At 54.4% G+C, this 16,960-nt stretch overlaps 5 protein-coding genes across 5 annotated transcripts; 1 reads left to right on the top strand and 4 right to left on the bottom strand.

Annotated features, from left to right (window-relative positions):
• Positions 1-990: 990 nt before the first annotated feature.
• EV422DRAFT_85912 (Pre-mRNA splicing factor-domain-containing protein) lies at positions 991-3,176 on the bottom strand. Its single transcript, XM_053074457.1, has 2 exons — positions 3,007-3,176; positions 991-2,915 (listed from the first exon to the last, which is right to left on the bottom strand). The coding sequence occupies exons 1-2, from the start codon at positions 3,022-3,024 to the stop codon at positions 1,302-1,304; spliced, it is 1,632 nt and encodes a 543-aa protein (XP_052925055.1). The 5' UTR covers positions 3,025-3,176; the 3' UTR covers positions 991-1,301.
• A 1,130-nt stretch (positions 3,177-4,306) lies between these two features.
• EV422DRAFT_506986 (uncharacterized protein) lies at positions 4,307-5,122 on the bottom strand (the record flags this gene model as incomplete). The annotated part of the gene is made up of 1 exon (XM_053068612.1): positions 4,307-5,122. One exon carries the CDS (start codon positions 5,120-5,122, stop codon positions 4,307-4,309), a length of 816 nt encoding a protein of 271 aa, XP_052925054.1.
• A 422-nt stretch (positions 5,123-5,544) lies between these two features.
• On the bottom strand, positions 5,545-6,789 carry EV422DRAFT_532270 (uncharacterized protein). Its single transcript, XM_053070522.1, has one exon. The coding sequence runs from the start codon at positions 6,489-6,491 to the stop codon at positions 5,658-5,660; it is 834 nt and encodes a 277-aa protein (XP_052925053.1). The 5' UTR covers positions 6,492-6,789; the 3' UTR covers positions 5,545-5,657.
• A 1,785-nt stretch (positions 6,790-8,574) lies between these two features.
• EV422DRAFT_85883 (uncharacterized protein) lies at positions 8,575-11,790 on the top strand. Its single transcript, XM_053074456.1, has 12 exons — positions 8,575-8,723; positions 8,793-8,956; positions 9,033-9,452; positions 9,527-9,925; positions 9,999-10,160; positions 10,248-10,329; positions 10,409-10,500; positions 10,577-10,671; positions 10,743-10,854; positions 10,974-11,117; positions 11,295-11,414; positions 11,512-11,790. The coding sequence occupies exons 1-12, from the start codon at positions 8,651-8,653 to the stop codon at positions 11,551-11,553; spliced, it is 1,905 nt and encodes a 634-aa protein (XP_052925052.1). The 5' UTR covers positions 8,575-8,650; the 3' UTR covers positions 11,554-11,790.
• EV422DRAFT_532266 (chitin synthase-domain-containing protein) lies at positions 11,774-16,947 on the bottom strand. Its single transcript, XM_053070521.1, has 6 exons — positions 16,399-16,947; positions 16,127-16,329; positions 14,860-16,065; positions 13,970-14,797; positions 13,545-13,891; positions 11,774-13,468 (listed from the first exon to the last, which is right to left on the bottom strand). Exons 1-6 carry the CDS (start codon positions 16,538-16,540, stop codon positions 12,028-12,030), a joined length of 4,167 nt encoding a protein of 1,388 aa, XP_052925051.1. The 5' UTR covers positions 16,541-16,947; the 3' UTR covers positions 11,774-12,027.
• Positions 16,948-16,960: the final 13 nt, after the last annotated feature.

Raw genomic sequence — 16,960 nt, 5'->3', positions numbered from 1 at the left:
AGAGCAGAATGACCGTAGCAAGCAGGTTGGCAACGGAAAGTCGGAACTTCCGAATTGATCTTCGAGGCCTATGGAGTGAGCTTTTGATTTTGAAAGTCGTCGGGCAGACCGTTGGAGAAAGAAGTCCGCATACGTACGCAAACGGGGGGGGCGGAAGATGATGAACGCGCCGAGGTTGTCTTGTGGAGACGCCCTCGTCCAAGTCCTACCTTTCAACTCCGCGCCGTGACGGCTGACGAACTGATGGACGGAGACTTGGAGAGAGGAGATAATACGAACAGGGATAGCCTTCCGAGACAGGGCTATCCAAAGGTCCGCGTTGATGATGAGGATATTTGAGAAACTGCAACGACGAATTTGTGGAGTGACACCATTCAGATGTCCATGCCCAACCAAGACTGTCGCAATGCGCCATAAGCAAATGCGAATCCGCCTCGCTACAACCGAGCCATGGCTGCCAAAACATCCCCACAATGCGCTGGAATAGTTTCGCAAAACCTACTGGAAAGTACGCAGGAAAGTACGGAATGGCAGCCGCCGAACTGGTGTCACATTACCTTTAGTCATTGATCGACAACCCCGACGATGCGAATGAACAGCAACGCAATCACGATATGCGTGCGACTGTGTACAGTAAATGTACGAGGGCCGCACAGGGTTTCTCCTACACGCCAGCCTGATATTCCTGTACAATTTTGCGACATAGATGAGGTCACGGAAGTCAACCCCATTGAAGTTTGAAGCACATGAAGTTCGCCTGGGCAAGCTTGTTTCGTAGCCGTTGGTGCAAAGGTTGATGCTCAGACGAACGCAGGTCTTTGGGGGCGACGGTAACATAAGAGATCGAAGCGATCTTATCACATTCGGACGGTGCGGGACACTCCGTTTTTCCATAGTGTGTTCAGGAGGAGGACCATAGGTCCTCGGGGGACGTATATGATATAGGAAATCATATCAGAAATGACGGCGGAGGATTGCTCAATCGCCATGCCTTGCTTGTATAAATCCACACTGACCCAAGGCGGACCTCAAACCCGTTCAACGGCCATGCGCACGCACATGGCTTCCATGGTCTTCCAGGAACAGGAGGTATATTTGGCCACAATCAATGTCAATGTCGTATGGATTCGCCTAGCGAGAACGGTGTATGAAGTAGATATAGAGACAAGGTGAAGACAGAGAGAGATGTGCTCAGGGCTGCAGGTGTGTTCCTCAAACACTTTACAAAACACCAACCTCAGTGCCGCCAGCGAGTATGATGCAGTAAGTTTCCAGAGACCACCGGTGCTACCCCTCACAATTCACCCCTCCAAAAATCCCTCCCCTCTCCGCTGCACCAACGCCTTGTTCCTCGTAATCCGATCCGCCGCACTCGCACCCCCACCCAAAAACGCCTGCCGCTGCAAATCCATCATAAACGTCTCCTTATCACCATCACCCCTGTTTAATCTCGCCAATCTAGCCTTCATATCCCGCTCATCCTCCTCCTTTTGCGCTTGACGGTCGGATTCGACGCGTTGTGTGCGGGCGAGGTCCCAGGATTCGGCGTCCCGTTGCATTTCGGCGAGGCGGGCGGCGCGGTCGGGGTCGGCGTTGACTGGGGTGGTTTTCGGGGGTTCGTGCCTGATGGGTGCTGTAGTGGTGGCTTCCTTTTTGATGGGTGTCGCTGAGATTGTCGGTTTTTCTGAGCGTGATGGTGATGTACTTCGTTTCGGGAACTCGTAGGAACCCTGTCTTGCCCGACCGTTTCCATAATGCCGGGTTGGGGGCGACCGCGACCGTCTTCCCAACGACCGATCTCTCGAGTCAACCCGACGCGGTGCCGGCCTTCCCCTATCTCCCACGCCATTCCTATCATCCCTCCAATCTCTCCTGTCTCGAGAATCTCGTCGGTAACTGTTTTTCTTACGACCATCATACGGTGACCTTTCCCGTTTCACAGGCGGCGAAGCCGAATCCCTAGATGACGTCCGTCTCCTCCGAGGAGGAGAAACGCTATCATCGATTCGTCGATGTCGACGAGGTGGTGACACCGACGGACTTGTTGACGGTGACCGTAATCGTTTTCCGGACCCACGGGACGAATATGAGATGGGTGCATCGCGATTGTGGTATCCATTATCCGGTGACCGGCGACGTGGGGACCGGCTTTGCTGCGTATGTGCTGCTCTGGACTTCGGGTATCTGTTTCGTTCGTCCCTGTCAATGTTCTGTCGCCTGCCATCCCAATCTACGCTGCGGCTGCGACTACGACTGCGACGAGGCGGGAAATCATGATCTTGCCCATGTGCGCTCCGTCGTCGCGATCTATCCCGATCGTCAGACTCCTCATGTACCGCACTATCTCGCCTCTCTTCTCGCTTAATCTTTTTCTCTTTCTTCTCTTTCTTCTCTTTCTTCTCCTTCTTCTCCTTCTTCCCACCCTTCTCCTGCCGTAACCTCTTCAGCTCCACCGGATTATTCAACACTGCCTGCAACGACGCGTGCTCCCTCTTCTTGATAGCCAACATCGGATCCTCCCTAATCTTATTCTGCGTATCGCGCACGTTATTCGCGACAAGCCCATACTTGTTCACCGCCGCAAACGCCGCCGAGGCCTCCATCTCCTTAACCGTCTGCCCCTGCTCCACCATCTTATCCACGCGCTTCTTGCCCAACAGGTAGGCCTCGCGCTCCTCATCGACGAGGGCCTGGTTCCCGCTCGGGCCCGCGGAGTACATCCAGTCTAGTCGTTCGGCATGTTTGCGTTTTCCCGTGGCTTCGTTGAGAGCTTGCAGCTCCATCAATTGGCGTTCTTCATTTTTCTCTTTGCGAAGCTGCTCGAGCTTTTTTCGCTCTTCTTCGGCGTCGCGTTCTTTTTTCCATACTTTTTCTTGGTTGCGGAGGGTTCCTGGATGCCAGGACTTTTTCAAGTTCTGCGAGGAAGATGGGACTGGTGGTTAGTCCTGACTACGGTAGTGGACCGGTACTGAGCGTTGGATCGGTTGACGGCGGGGAAGCACTTACCAAATCTCCTCCTCCCATTTTGACAAGACGGCGCTAATTCAGAGTTCCCAAATATATCAACGTCCGTGACACGACAACGGTCCCTGGATCCAATAGGCAGGTGTATATACAGAGACGGGCTTTTGGGATTCCAGGGGATGAAGTTCCTGGGGATGGGGGAAAGGCCAAGTTGCGCAAGTGTCCTTCAAGAAGCTCATTAGTTGTTCTCGATCACGTGGCCGTTGGAGTTTATTACGCATGTTTTATTCCCTTGTCGCCTTTGTCTTCGAACTTCGAAGGCAACCAACAAAGGGAAGCCAACGCAGGATTTGCAGCTCGGCAGACTCAACATGCTGTCCAAAAGCTGACGACAGTACGCCAGTGAGGTCGTCCGCTATAACGACTGCGACTGTGAATCTCGCCCCACCCTCATCCTACGACGAAGATGACCCACGTGGAGTTGAGCGACGGCCGCACGCTGAAAATTTACCAAAGAAGTGATGGCTCAGAATACTACAACGATGACGGCGAGCGCAAGACGGTGAGGAGCAACCAACACCGCGTCAACCTCAACGCTACACCTCCCCGACCACGGCCGCAACCAGCGGTTGCCGCAGCACTTGCCGATAACTACGCCGCTTCAGACAATCGTGTCGCGCGTGAGTGTCCGTGAACCGTAAGAACTGTCCTGCGCGTCTTCTCACGAATCACGATATCCCACTTCGTCCCCAGCGCAATACATAGATTTAGAGCTCGTCCAGCCGGCATTGGTTCAAGATGACCTCTATGAGCTGGCCAGAAGATTCGCACGTCGTCATGGCGTGACTGGTGGTGGTACGATCGACATTGAGCCCCGGTTTGGTCAGCATAGGGCCGATCGCCGGCGGCATGGCGCAGCATCCGGATCCAAGATGTATTACGCAAGGGCAGGCAATATCATGAAGGCCGAGGATAGGTTGAATGAGATATTGGGCACTAGTCGCTCGAATGCCGAAGAAGGATCAGGGTGGATTTACTTGATCGTGCCGCCGATGCTTCATTAGCGCAAACACTCGCTGGCAGTCCTTTCCTTGTACCACCATAGATCGGACATGCTCTGGACTTGACCGCAGATAGTGGATTTTGTTAGATTGTTGGTGTCGGAATGATTTTGGAATAACAAACTCGGCTCAACGGTCGTTTGAACTGCATTGAACTGCATTGCGCTATTTTCATCTGTCGCGACTCGATGGGTCCTCACATGGCGCCCAGTTCGGACACGATCCAGGATGTCCTGAATTGCCATAGTCTTCCCTACAACGCAATCAGAGGCATTCCTCCTTCAATGCGTGACCATGCCCAATGACACTCCTGCCTCCGCCATGACCTTCTGATATCGTCGAAAATGCTCCACAATAAGAGGGCCGTGCAGGGCTGGCACCGCTGCATACGTCGTCCAAGGTTTCCCATGCGTCGTCTCCACATACGCCACCTCGCGAATGACTTGCCCGTCCCAAGCAGTGCTTTCACCTTCCTCCCCTATAGCCAGTGGAACGGGCCTAGGGTCGGATTCCGGCAGTGAAACGGGATAGTCGAGAATAAACGCCAAGTTTTGCTCCGTCAGTGGGCGAGTCCGATTCCCATGCTCCAACAGACGGCACACCTCCGCAGCTTTCGGATGCCGTAGGTTGATCACGAAGAAAGCTCCCTGCAACTCCACCGTATGCGGACTTCGCAGATGCCGGGAACATTCAAGCAACTTATACTTCGGGTCCGCATCCGACCCCTTATGCTCAGATAACGCAGGCATCACCACCCAACTGACGTATCGCGCTATGCAACTTCGCACGTGCCACTCCAACTCCTCGTTGCCCGTATATCCCAGAGCCGGGAAGGATATCAGAACGGCGGCTTTGAGGCCGGCTGCCAGGAAGGTAACCTCGCCGATGTGGGAGAGGTCTTGGAGCGGATGACTGTTTTGCAGAGTGATTAGGGACGTGAGTCGTGGGGGGAGGTCGGCGAAGAAGAACTTGGTTTCTGCGATTTCCATTCGCTGTAGGAAAAGGCGGAACCTGTCGTTGGGCACCAGAGCGCTTGTGCCGCTTGTGCTTTCGGGTGATTGAGCCATCTTTTCGTCCCCGACCGAAGGCAAGTCCATCATTCTTCAAGTCAGGGCCATCGGAAGCAATAAAACTGGGCGAAGGATCACATGACTTAGATGACACCTCCAAGTTTTGGGCAATCTCCGACCCTGTCAGTGTTTCTCTGGATTTTTGAGTTCTTGGTCCTGCGCGATTCGAAACGGCCAGGTCCGGCTGTCTCAGGCCAGAAGCGACCCGTTCCTTAGAGGCGGTGGGGTCCCTGGGTGACCTCGTGGCTAGCCCATGACAGCTGGACAATTGGACTGTACGCCGAAATCTCTGGTTGTGATGGACATTTGGCGAACGGTGAAATCCGTCCATCTTTCGTTCATCGTTCTGACCCGGTTTGGATCCGAAGAGTGTGACGGCTCAGTTCATTTCATGAAAAGCCGATGAGAAGCAACATTATCTATTCCAAGACGCATTGGAGTCTTAGTGCCCCCAATTACCATCTCCATTATCCACGCACGCTACATAATGCTATCCCTGCACTACATAACCTACCCAACATCCTAATCTCTATCCGCTAAAAAAAATCAGCATTGGCCCAGACTACGAAAGGTGGAACCGATTACTCGTCGTCAGCCCACGAAAGCGGCATCTCCACAGGAACAAACACAGCTTTCGGCGAGACGGTTTTCTCTGGTGCTTTTTGAGGGATGGCGGGCGGTTGTTGAGATGCTGCTGGTGTCCGCGGCGATGATGGTCCCTGGATTTGGTCGGGAGCTTTAAGGGCTTGTGAGTCCAATTGCGATGAGGGTGGTGCGGATGGCGTGGGATTCTGGGCGGGAACCCGCGCAATGTCCGCTCTCGACGCATCGAGACCGCCTTCTTTGCCGCGATTCGGCGGTGGCCCGGACGAGTTGGAACGAGAAGCATCTCTGAAATACGCGCCATTCCGTTCCGTAGATGTGTTTGCACCCTTTCCATGACGGTGCGCCGCGCCGACGAAGCTGAGGGTCGGTCCTGGTGCCTGTATCGTTGCTGCGGGGCCGTCAGCACCACCAAAATCATCGTCACCGTCTCCTTGAAGGGCATTGGGCGGTCCGGACGATTTGGATCGAGAGGCATCTCTGGAGCACGCGCCATCCCTGTCCCTCGATTGGTTTGCGAATTGTCCTTGACGACGTGCCGCGCCAACGAAGCTGAGGGTCGGTCCTGGTGCTTGGATTGTTGATGCGCTGCAGTCATCACCACCAACCTCATCATCACTTTCATCATCGTCAACTCGCGGACCAAGCCGATCAAAAATGGTCGATTTGGCTGTCGGTTCCCTCCTTGCATGCCCATCTGGAGTAACACAACGCCGTTCAAGCGTCCTAACCGAGCCTGACCGAGACCCATGGTTGCTGCCTCGTCCCCGATTATCCAGCGATCGGAACCCATCGTCCCGCCTAGACGATTGCTGCTCGCTCACATCTCTGGAATTCCCATTCCTTCCACCGCCTGCCGAACGACCTCTCTCTTTTTGAACCGGCACTTTCAGCGTGACCACGCGCACATCCGGGTCACCGTGTTGCAAATAGCTTAGACTGACCGTTTCCTCCTCCACATCCCACGGCTCCCTGCCATGCTGCTGAACATGCAGACCACCCCCATCCTCTTTACGTCCAGAACCTTTATGCGTATCCCCATACGATGCATGGCGGGGCGATTCCCGCTCATGCGACCCCTCAGGCCTCCTCCCACTCCCACCCCGACCCCGCCGCGCACTCCCACCTCGAGGCGACCTGCCCCTATCCCTATCCCTATCATCCCATCCACTGCTTCCCGGCCGCCCAGAGTCGACTCTGGCGCGGGATGCGGGTGGCGCCGTGTCGTTTGAGGCGGTTTCCCATGCATGGACGATACGTGTCGGGGTCGGAGTCGTTATTGCCGGAGATGGCGATGCGTCGGGGGTCTCCCAGGCGTGCACGACGCGGTTGGATCGGGATGGGGCCGTCGGCGTTTGGCCTGCGCTGGTGGCTTCGAGAGCGGCACAATCGACTACGGGCGACGTCGCTGTGCTGCTGCTGGGAACCCGGAGGTGTGTCGCAGGAATCTGGGCGCTTGTGGGGGATTTGCGGGCCGGAGGATTGTAAAGAGGGGCGTCGGGACGGCGGGTCGGGGATCGTTGGGGCGAAAGGCGGTCGGACATTCTCGCGAGGATGATGATGCTGGAGGACTTTTGCAAGGTAGGGATAAGGAGAAGCGACGTAGACAGGCCACTCTCCGCCGCTTTGCCTGGGAAAGAGACGATCTGTGGCGACAAACCTTGTTCGCATTTAGCTCCACCGGTAAAGTTTAAAAAAGGTTGCCCGGCCAGCCTGGGTTCCCTCCCGGACCTTGCAGAGGAGACACATGGGATATTGAAACAGCAGAGTTGAGGCGGCAGATCTACTGCTCTACTGGCTTTGGCGACTCCGAGGGTTTGCGTTACTGAAACTACCGAAAGTCTTCCCTAACGCCAGCGCAAGCACATCGCTGCGATCCTGAGACGATCCTTCTAAGCAAATGCGGCATCTGTGGTTGCGAAGCTGATGCGGATCATTATGATGACTAAACTGTCAACCTTGCTGAGTTTCAATTGACTGCAAGAGCGATACAACAAGAACACACTTGAACGGAAAAGATACCTTGCCAGACCACCCAACGACAGGACTTCGCGCTGTCGAATTCCCTTACGTAAGGTGCTGTCAACCGCAGTTTCGCCCATGTCGAGAAAAATCAGTTGAAACAAAGCTACAGTGGAATCGTGAGCCGGAAAGGGTCGAAAAACATATCAGCAGGCATTGGTGCTATCATGGACAAAGTAGACTCCGACTTCCTGCACCAGCTCTTCCAGGAGAATAACCAGCTCCGAGCTCAGTTCAATGCGTTACAGCGCGAAGTAAGAGCGCCGGGAAAAGCGGCTTTTCATATGACTGCAATCCAAACATAGATCATCTTACTTACTGTATGGTTCTCATTCGGCATTTGTTAATCGTATAGCTATACAACAAGACTGTACAAAATGAGACGCTGGATGAAGAGATACGGGATCTAAGGCTCCGGATGGAGGAGGAGAAGGCCCCCGCCGCGTCACGTCCCACGGTATGTCTGGGCTTTGGAGATTGTGCGGAATGCGAGAACGCCAGTCAAATGGCTCATTCATTGTCCTACAACCTATACAGACACAGAGTGCAGTCAAAAAGGGTCCACGCATTGGCAGCGAATCGGTAATGTGGAACAAATCTGTTTTGAACCCCAACACCTGCCGCTTCATCTCACAGACGTGCCCATCTCTCTTCTCTACCTTGACTTCCTGGCGTCCCCCTCAAGACAGCGCCGTCGGTGGCCCAAAATGCTGCTAAGGACCTCGCGGAGGCGCTGTTTACGCTCGAGCGAAAATCCGCGGAGCTGAAGCAAGTGAGAGAGGACCTGGGGAAGACACAGAGCGCGTATGAGGAGGAGGTCGAGAAAGCTGGTATGGGGCAAGCAGACATGTGGAGAGGTGGAGATTGGATTGAGATTGAAAGATCTCTCTCGGCGATATAGAGGATGCCAAGCGTCAGGCAAACGATGTGATGGACGAGCTGCATGATCTACGTCGGTTTCGTGCCAACGCACTGAAAGCCGAGGAGGATGCACAGAATGATCGTAAGTCTATTGTTCCAATCATACCCCAACGATTTGAACGGAGCATTTGAACTCTGTCCAAATTTATAGCCGATAAGAGTGGAACAGTATCCGACGACTACCAAGCCCTGCAATCCAAGTTTGACGAAGCACAGACCATCATTCAGCAACAGAAGCGTCAGATTGTGGATATCGCCGCTGACGCGAATAGGCGGCATAATGAGCAGCAGAATCAGCTGCAGGGCGTGGAAGCGGTAAGGGGGCATCAGAAAGCATAGAGAGAACGACTTTTCGTAAATCTGATCTATCCCCTCACACACATTCCGACAGCTAATCGAAGGCATCCGTAAAGAATACGAGGAATTCATCGAAATCACTAAACTCGAAAATGACGCCTACCGCACCGTTCAACAAGACGAATACAACAAACTCCGGGACGAATTCGAAACGCACAAACGAGAACAATTCGAAGAAAAAAAGCAGCTGATGCAGGAGTACCAGGGTCTGCTGTACGCGATGCAGTCGCAGTTCGACGAGTACAGGACGACCAGCGAGTTCCTGTTCAACGTGGAGGCGGCGAAGTTGGAGGACGAGCTGTCGAGTCAGGCGGCTCGGTATGAGCAGGAGATTATGTATGTCGTGCAGGCCAAGGACAAGTTTTATGCGGACATGATGATTGCGAAGGATGCAAAGATTATGAGCTTGATTGAGGGGAGCGATTTGCAGAATTTGATGCAGAAGCATGAGATGGTATGTCTACGTTCCTGGCTTCCCGCTGGGAGGATCGATTCTCACTGCTGACGGATTGCCTCACGCTCACGCAGGATATGGAAGCCCTCCGCAAAACCCACGCCCGCGAAATCGACCACCTCAAAACCTCGCAAGAAAGCGAACAAAAATCACTCGTATCCCTCCTACAGCGTCAAAACCTTTCCCTCGAGTCCAAATGCGACAAACTGCAATCACATCTCAAAACGCTTGAGACGCGGATCAAAGAGCTCGTCGCCACCGTCGAGGCGCGGAACAAGACCATCTCCGATAAGGAGGACGCCAAGGGGCGGCTGGAGACGGATTATGCGAGGAAGGTGGATGAGTATAATGCCAAGATGGGCGTGCTGATTCAGGAGAAGGAGCATTTGAGGCATAAGGTTATCAGGATGGCGTTGGATGCGAAGGGAGAGGGGCATAACTCGATTGCGAATATGCTGAAGAGGATATCGAGGGTAAGTTGCGGACCGCATTCCGATCCCTACATTTGTGTGGATGGTTTGGCTCAGCTGTCGTTTGCTTTTGTAGGAAACGAGCGAACTCCGGTTCGACTATGAGGGCATGAGCATCAAATACAGCTCTTTAATGAGCGAAAACCAGCTGCTCGGCAAACGGCTAAAAGAGCGCGAGAAGTTTGCTGAGTTCCTCGAAAAGGAGGTCGCGAGACGCACGGAGGAGTACAATAGTATGGTATGCGCTGGAGATCACCTCAGTTACTTCATTCCCCGTGAGGCGTCGGGAACTTACAACTCTTTCGTCTTCCACGTCGAATGGCAGACCCGAACGTTCGAAGACTTCCTTTCCGCACGGGCACGCCAAAACCGGAAGGACCGGGCAAGGAGGTTGATGAAACTTCACGGTATGTTAATCTCACCTGATTTCCAGATTATGCCCACCAGGAGACTCACTTGAGCCTGACTCTGCAACGAAATTTTTAGGGATAGCATCAGAAGAAGGCACAACAGAAACCATTCCAAAGGAATATGTCGATTCGCGAGGCGTATTGCGGACGCAAGTTCCCGGGAAGGAGGTGCGTCACAGAAACTACTCTGTGTATCATACCACATCTCTTCGGTATCATGCTAATGTATCCCACCCTCACTCAGATCAAAGCGAAAGGCACCATCACATCCTCCGTGTCCCAAAACCCGCTTCCGGCTGAAAAGGACGAACGGAGAGCGGAGCTGGAGCGGGGGTTTGCGTGAGTGTCTGCGTACTCTCATATCTTTTCCCCTTCCGAATCTATTTCATGAACATGTGGAAATCCGACAGTTATCTCCGCCGCTTCAAAACAATATCCCGCGCCTTCGCATCGGGCGACTTCCGTCTCGTGCCCGCGGCCGACAGCGATACCGCCGAGGGGACCGTGGGCAACTGGCAGAAGGTCCGGTTTGTCCCTCTTACCCCTCTCTCATCTCACATCTCACGTCTCACATCTCACCCCCAATATCCCCGCTTCACATATCCCGAACTAACACATTCTCCCAATCTCTCCCCACCCAGACGGCCCTCTACTCAAAACTGGAATCCGCGAATCTCGCCCTCGCACGGTTCTACAAGGAACCTCCGCGCGATGACCTCGCGACGCAGATCCAGCATCCGAAGCCATTGAAATATGCTGCGGCTGTCGAGGATGAGTCGAGCAGGGTAAGTCGGGTCGTTCATCGCGATAAGGGCGTCTTACTCAGTGTGCGAGATGGCCGTGGGATTGGGCACACCAACTCGGATGCACACAGATGGCGAGGCAGGGAAAGCATCTCAACACATCATGCACAAATCTAACCTACGATCTCTCCAATCCCTTCCCCATCCCACTTCCCACAGCCCCGCCTTCCACAACCGACCGACACAACCCTCGCACCCGGCCTCAAACTCTACGACGAAAAAGCGCACGATGAGGCGGCCCTTAGCGGGGCGAAGACGACAAAGACCGAGGTCGTGCGAGTATGTAACATAAAATCGCTGCCTGTGATGTTTGCCCCCCACTGAAAAAGCCCACTCCTGACAAACCCTCTCCCTCTCACTTTCTTTTGCCGTACAGAAGGAAGATAAACCGATGCTGATCGTCGGGAAGATCCGGTAACTCTCCATCCCGAAGGGTGGGCGCTCTTCACATCATTACCCTCCCGCCCGCTCGCCGGTCCTGTTTCCATATCCTCCCTGGCGGGCCGGCTGGCTGAGCTCGTACCCCTAGCGATCTTGATTTACTCCCTTCCTGCAAGTGTTACCGTTTCTGGCGGTTTGGACGGTTTCTCATTGGGCAACGATAAGTTGGGCTCACTCGAAACTCGCTAGGACGGGGTGTAAGGAAGGCAGAATAAACTTTGTATTATGGAATAAGAAACTTGTAAAGAAAAGGTATGAAAAGAGAGTACAGGGTAAGGAACATATGTGACAGCCGGAAAACACAAATACAAAAGGAACAGAAAAGAAACTACATAGAAAGGCAGAAATGTACGCCCAGATCCAGAAAACGATTAAAGCAAAGGGATTGTTCCAGAGTAGATTACGTCGTAATGTCAGGAAGGCCGTTGAGGATACGCCAGCGAGGCAACACTCAACGCCTCGCATACCGCCTCCCCCCTTCCCCAAATGACTGCTCAGACGCAAGCGAAAAACTCGGGTCATGCCCCCCTCTGAAGCTAATCTCCTCCACATCTAGTCCAAACGTCTTATCCAGCACGCCCGAGTACTCATTGCCGCGGTTCGTGTCGGCAGACGTCCGGGCGGAGACGGGGCCCGAGGCGGGGGCGATGTAGCTGATGCTTTCGTCGTTGGTGGTGAAGCGGGTGGTGTTGGGGTCGGCGGGGAAGGGGTGGGAGGAGGACCGGGAGGAGGTGTGGGATCTATGGGTGTTGGGAGGAATGGCGGTGTCGTCGCCGGCGGTTTCCCAGAAACGGCGGACTGTTGAGGCGATGTTCTTGCTTGCGGCGACGCCCCAGGATCGTTTTTCTCTCTTAGGGCGTTGAGAGGGCTGCGTGGGGGTAGGTGTCGGTTGCGCACACGAGGATTGTGGTTCATGACCGTTGTTGTATCTATTCGCGCTGGGCGGACGTTGACCTCTTTGCCCAGCCGAGGACGGCTGCTCAAAGTAGTCGGCCCCGCTCCTCTCGTTGGGAGTAGCGGCCACAATCTCAACCTTGGGAATAGATCTCCCATACGCTGTTGGGGGTTGAGTTCTCTCATTGGCCGGAGTTCTGCCTCTGTATGACATCTCTTGCGGTGTAACCTTATCGACTGGTCTCGAAATATCGCCCCTTGGGGTCTGCGTAGTCAGAGTGGGCGTACTTTTCGAAGCAGGACGCTCAAACGTCCTCGTGTCCAGATGATACACGGCCACGGACTCATTCGGTCCCAGCGTCCGTTTGGTGGGCTTCTGTTGTTCAGCCGTCGGACGATCCGAAGCACGGGTATTCAAATCATACGCCGAAACCGCCGCCTCCGCTTTGCCAATCGTGCGATTATGCGTCGTATTCTGCTGCGTGTAGTCGTCATGCCAAATCTCTTGTTCAGGCTCCTCTTCCGGTTCCGGGATGTACCCCTTCAGCTCGACGGTGCCGCTGGGCATGGTATTCAGCGTATTGTTCATTTGATGACGGTCGGAGTAGAAGCTTTGTTTCTTTCGCATTGAGGGGTGGTCGGGTTGGTAGTCTGTCATGTTGGATCGGGCGTCCGTTGCCATTGGACCTTCTTCGTAGCCCGGGTAGCCGCGCGGCATGGAATGGTACTGCACGGAGTCAACGTCATAGGTAGAGTTGGGAACTACAACGACAGCGCCACGACGTTCCGAGCGCGGCATCGACGTGTGTGCGTAGGGGTTTTGAGCCATTGGGGAGCCCAGTTGGCCCATGGAGCGTTGCATAGATAGATGCTGGGGAGCTTGGTAGGGGACTTCTGGGAGCGTTGGGAGAGATTTGCGAGTGCGGACGTAGGAGCTGGTCGTGGACTGATCCACCCCGGTCACTTGTTGCAAGCGCATTGCTTCCCATTCACCGAATCTGAGAGTGGTGACAAACCAAATGTGAGCTCCAACTTGCCAATGCGGTGATCATAAAGCAGCGAGTGCGTACGTACCTTTTGAGCGGCACACTCCCAACCTCAAATTCCCCCTCCTTATCCCCATGCCCATCCGCCTTCTCGCCAACCACCACCCTCGTCTGGCCCCACGAGAAATCGTCAAACCGCCAGAACGCGTACAGCGGCAGCACAAAGTTCCAGATCGGCAGGGCAAGCAGGTAGATGAACATGTAGCCAATGTACAGGGTCTTTCGCGTGGTGAGGCCGATGAGCATGCCAGGGAGAAGGAGTGACGTGGCGAGGAGGATCAGGGGAAGGGGCTGCGGCGATACGGCGGAGGTGAAGATGAGGACCCATGTTGAGATGATGGCGGCGGGGAGGATCGTTGTGCCGAGTAGCTCGAGCTGGAAGTACGAAAAGACGTAGAAACTGATGAGACGCATGTCCACCAAGTTGAGCTCAACCGCAAGGCAGATACTCACCGCAATGACAAACTGCATACTAAAGCAGAAAATCCCACAAAGGTCCCTAAGCAAAACAAGTTCCAGCAAATTATGCACCGTCGAGTTAATCCACCGTCTCCGCTGGCTCAACAGAACCGAAAATTTGTCCGGCACCACCGTATGGCACACAGCACTGGGCACAAACACCATCTTCCGCTTCGGGAACGATCGCAGCATTAGCGTGGTGAGGAACCGATCTTCTCCGAGCAACAGCAGGTTCTTCTTGTGCAGCGTGTCCACCGTGTTTTCGCTGTACTCTTCGACGATGTCGGGGTTGACGAGGATCGGGACGGTGGTGTTGCCTTTATGCGCGCGGATGCGGTACATGCAGAAACAGCCAGGGAGGCAGGTTACGCCGCCGAAAACACTTTCGAAGGCTTTACCGAGGTGGTGGGAGATGTAGTACTCGAAAACTTGAATGGTGGTAACCCAACTTTGGCGTTTGTTGGCGATGCGAGTCTCGCCACACAGTCCCATAATTTTATCGTCAGCTTTCATGGCCTGGTTCATGTGGCGAAGGGAGGATGGAGAGACGATGGTGTCGGCATCGACCATGAGAATGGTTTCGTACAGTTCGGGTGTGGCGCCGGTGATGTGGGCGATCTTGATGTACATGTCGTGATCCAGGGCTGTCATGCGGTCGGCAAAGAGGACTCGAGAAAGGAAGTTCATAAGGATGAGCTGAGAGTCTCGTTTGCCGCGGTTGCCGGGTTTGCCGGTGGAGGGGCTCTGCTCGGCTGGTGTACCGCATTTCTCAATCAGAACAATGGGGACGTGTCGATTGAGGTATGGGAAGTATCCGGCGTGCTATAGGAATGGGTATCTTAGCAATAATGTTGGGCCGATGATGCCAATGCATTCAAACTTACCACTTTGGCCATGTTGTGCTGTTTCGCACCATCCGCAATAGCAAGGTAGCTTTTCGGAAGTGCCTGGCCCAACTCCGGATCGGGAATGATCATATCGAGGATGACCTCCGGTGTAGTCTTTCCCGTAGCTTTCCAATCCTCGCCTTTGATCAATCCGTCGGCAACGACATACAGAAGCTTCTTATCATCAGGATAGTCCGTAGCAGCGAGAGATTCCAAAGTGCCGCGAATTCCTTCAGCGCCTTCCGAGTAACACGTCACGAGCAGGATCGTGTACATGTCATCGTTCATGGCGATTTGAGGACGGGCGACGGAGCCAACGGGCAATCCATACGGATCGTATGTGTTCCGCTTGGCCGACAAGCCTGCGGAGCGGTAGTCGTTGCTGTATTTGCTCGTTTTGAATGTGTCTGAGAAGAGGTAATGAAACGCTAGAGCCATGATGAAGCGCGCTGCGACGACACCCAAAACCACAATCATCAGAAGAATCATTATGGTCTGGTAAACGGCGCAACCGCTGCTTTGTCGATCAACGTATCCGACTTGGTACTGCTGCAGTAAGCATTGCATGGCCGCGCGACCCTCCGACGATCCCCCAAAGAGGTAGGTGATGTCTTTGCCAACACCATCTTGCAAGATCTTGTTTAGTCTGGACGACGTCACAAACCGTGTGTCGTTGGACCGCGCAAGATACTCCGTGATGTTCAAAACAGCTCCATTGTAGACCACCAAAGTGTGAGGCGACGACACGCGTGCGGCAACTTCTTCCCAGAGAAAGAAGAGTCGCCCACTCGTTTTGACACCCTTCAACCACGCCAGATCTGGGCACGGTTCTGCAGGCCCAGGTGCGAGCGCTGGGGACAAGGGATACTTGTTGGGAATAATGCAGTCGGACTGCTGCACGTTGGAATATCCTGCACACGCGTCAGCGGAGTAGCGGCGGAAAAGGCGGGTGACATCGACGCCGTGCCAATCATCAGTCAGGTTGACAGTCGACCTTTGATGAAGGACGTCGCGAGTTGCCGCAAAGTCGTAGAGGGTGCCGGAAATGACCACGTCGTCTCGATAAGGAATCACATTGGGGTCGGTTTTGTTGAAGAAGGCTGTGTCAGGAGACGATCCGTTGGGACAGAGCAGGGGCTTGAGGCCATAGGTGAAGAATCCAACAGTGAGGCACAGCAGCCCAACGATCATGCACAAGGCAACCTAGGGGTGTTTCACGTCAATAGCAATTCCTAGGGCTATCACATATGGGCAACGGACTGACCTTCTCCCGCCAAGCTTGCTGAACGTCCTTTGTCTTCATACCGCCGCAAGCGCTCATACAACTCGGCCAAATGCAGCAAGTCATGATTTTGGCGGTACGCTCCCACCAGTAAGACTCTTCCTCCGGCTCCGCTTCGGGCGTCTTGTACTGAAGGAGGGCATCAGTGGGAACTCCATTTCGGCCTATGCGGGACGGAGTGGCGCCTGGATGGACAAAAGAATGTGAGCTGTCGAATTTCATTTTGCCAGCCGTCCTCGCGTCTCCCAACGTACCAGCTCTAGCAGGCGGTGGCCCGACGGTGGTCTTTCTCAACATGGCGCGCTGTGATCTTTGACGCTCAGGACGTACGAGCGTCCGCTGGCGTGAGAGGCCGGCTGGCTGGTCTTCCAGGCCATAGCTGGGACGCGAATACATCGTGGGAAAGTGCTCGTAGTTCCCGTTTTCGGAAGGTTGATGTAGTCGAGGGAACCAGCCGGACGTGGATGGGACAGTGAACTTGGTGCCTTGTTCGTCTTGAAATTGGGCACCTTGTTGTCAGAACTTGGGTGGGCAATGTCGGCGGTCGGGAATGTGAAATGGGCTGCCGAAATGGCGCCGGTCGGTTCAAGGCCACAAACTTGGTCTTAAGCGCCCGTCGCAGGTGCCGGGAGAGCTGAGTGACGGCGACGTGGGTGGATCCTATACCTCCCTCTGAAGCTGCTGACTTTTGACTGCAGAGTTGAGGACAGAGTGGGAAAGTCCAGCGCCCTCTGGAGCGGCAATCAATGGGGAAAAAAGGGGGTCCATTTCCAGGGAAAATGAGAGGGGGGGGGCGAGCGAGGATCCGCGCAAATG

Source organism: Fimicolochytrium jonesii (assembly GCF_025526975.1).
Source record: "Fimicolochytrium jonesii strain JEL569 chromosome Unknown EV422scaffold_14, whole genome shotgun sequence".
Lineage (NCBI taxonomy): Eukaryota > Fungi > Chytridiomycota > Chytridiomycetes > Spizellomycetales > Powellomycetaceae > Fimicolochytrium > Fimicolochytrium jonesii.
The sequence above is the reverse complement of the archived record's forward strand: the minus strand, read 5'-3'. Positions and strand labels throughout refer to the sequence as shown.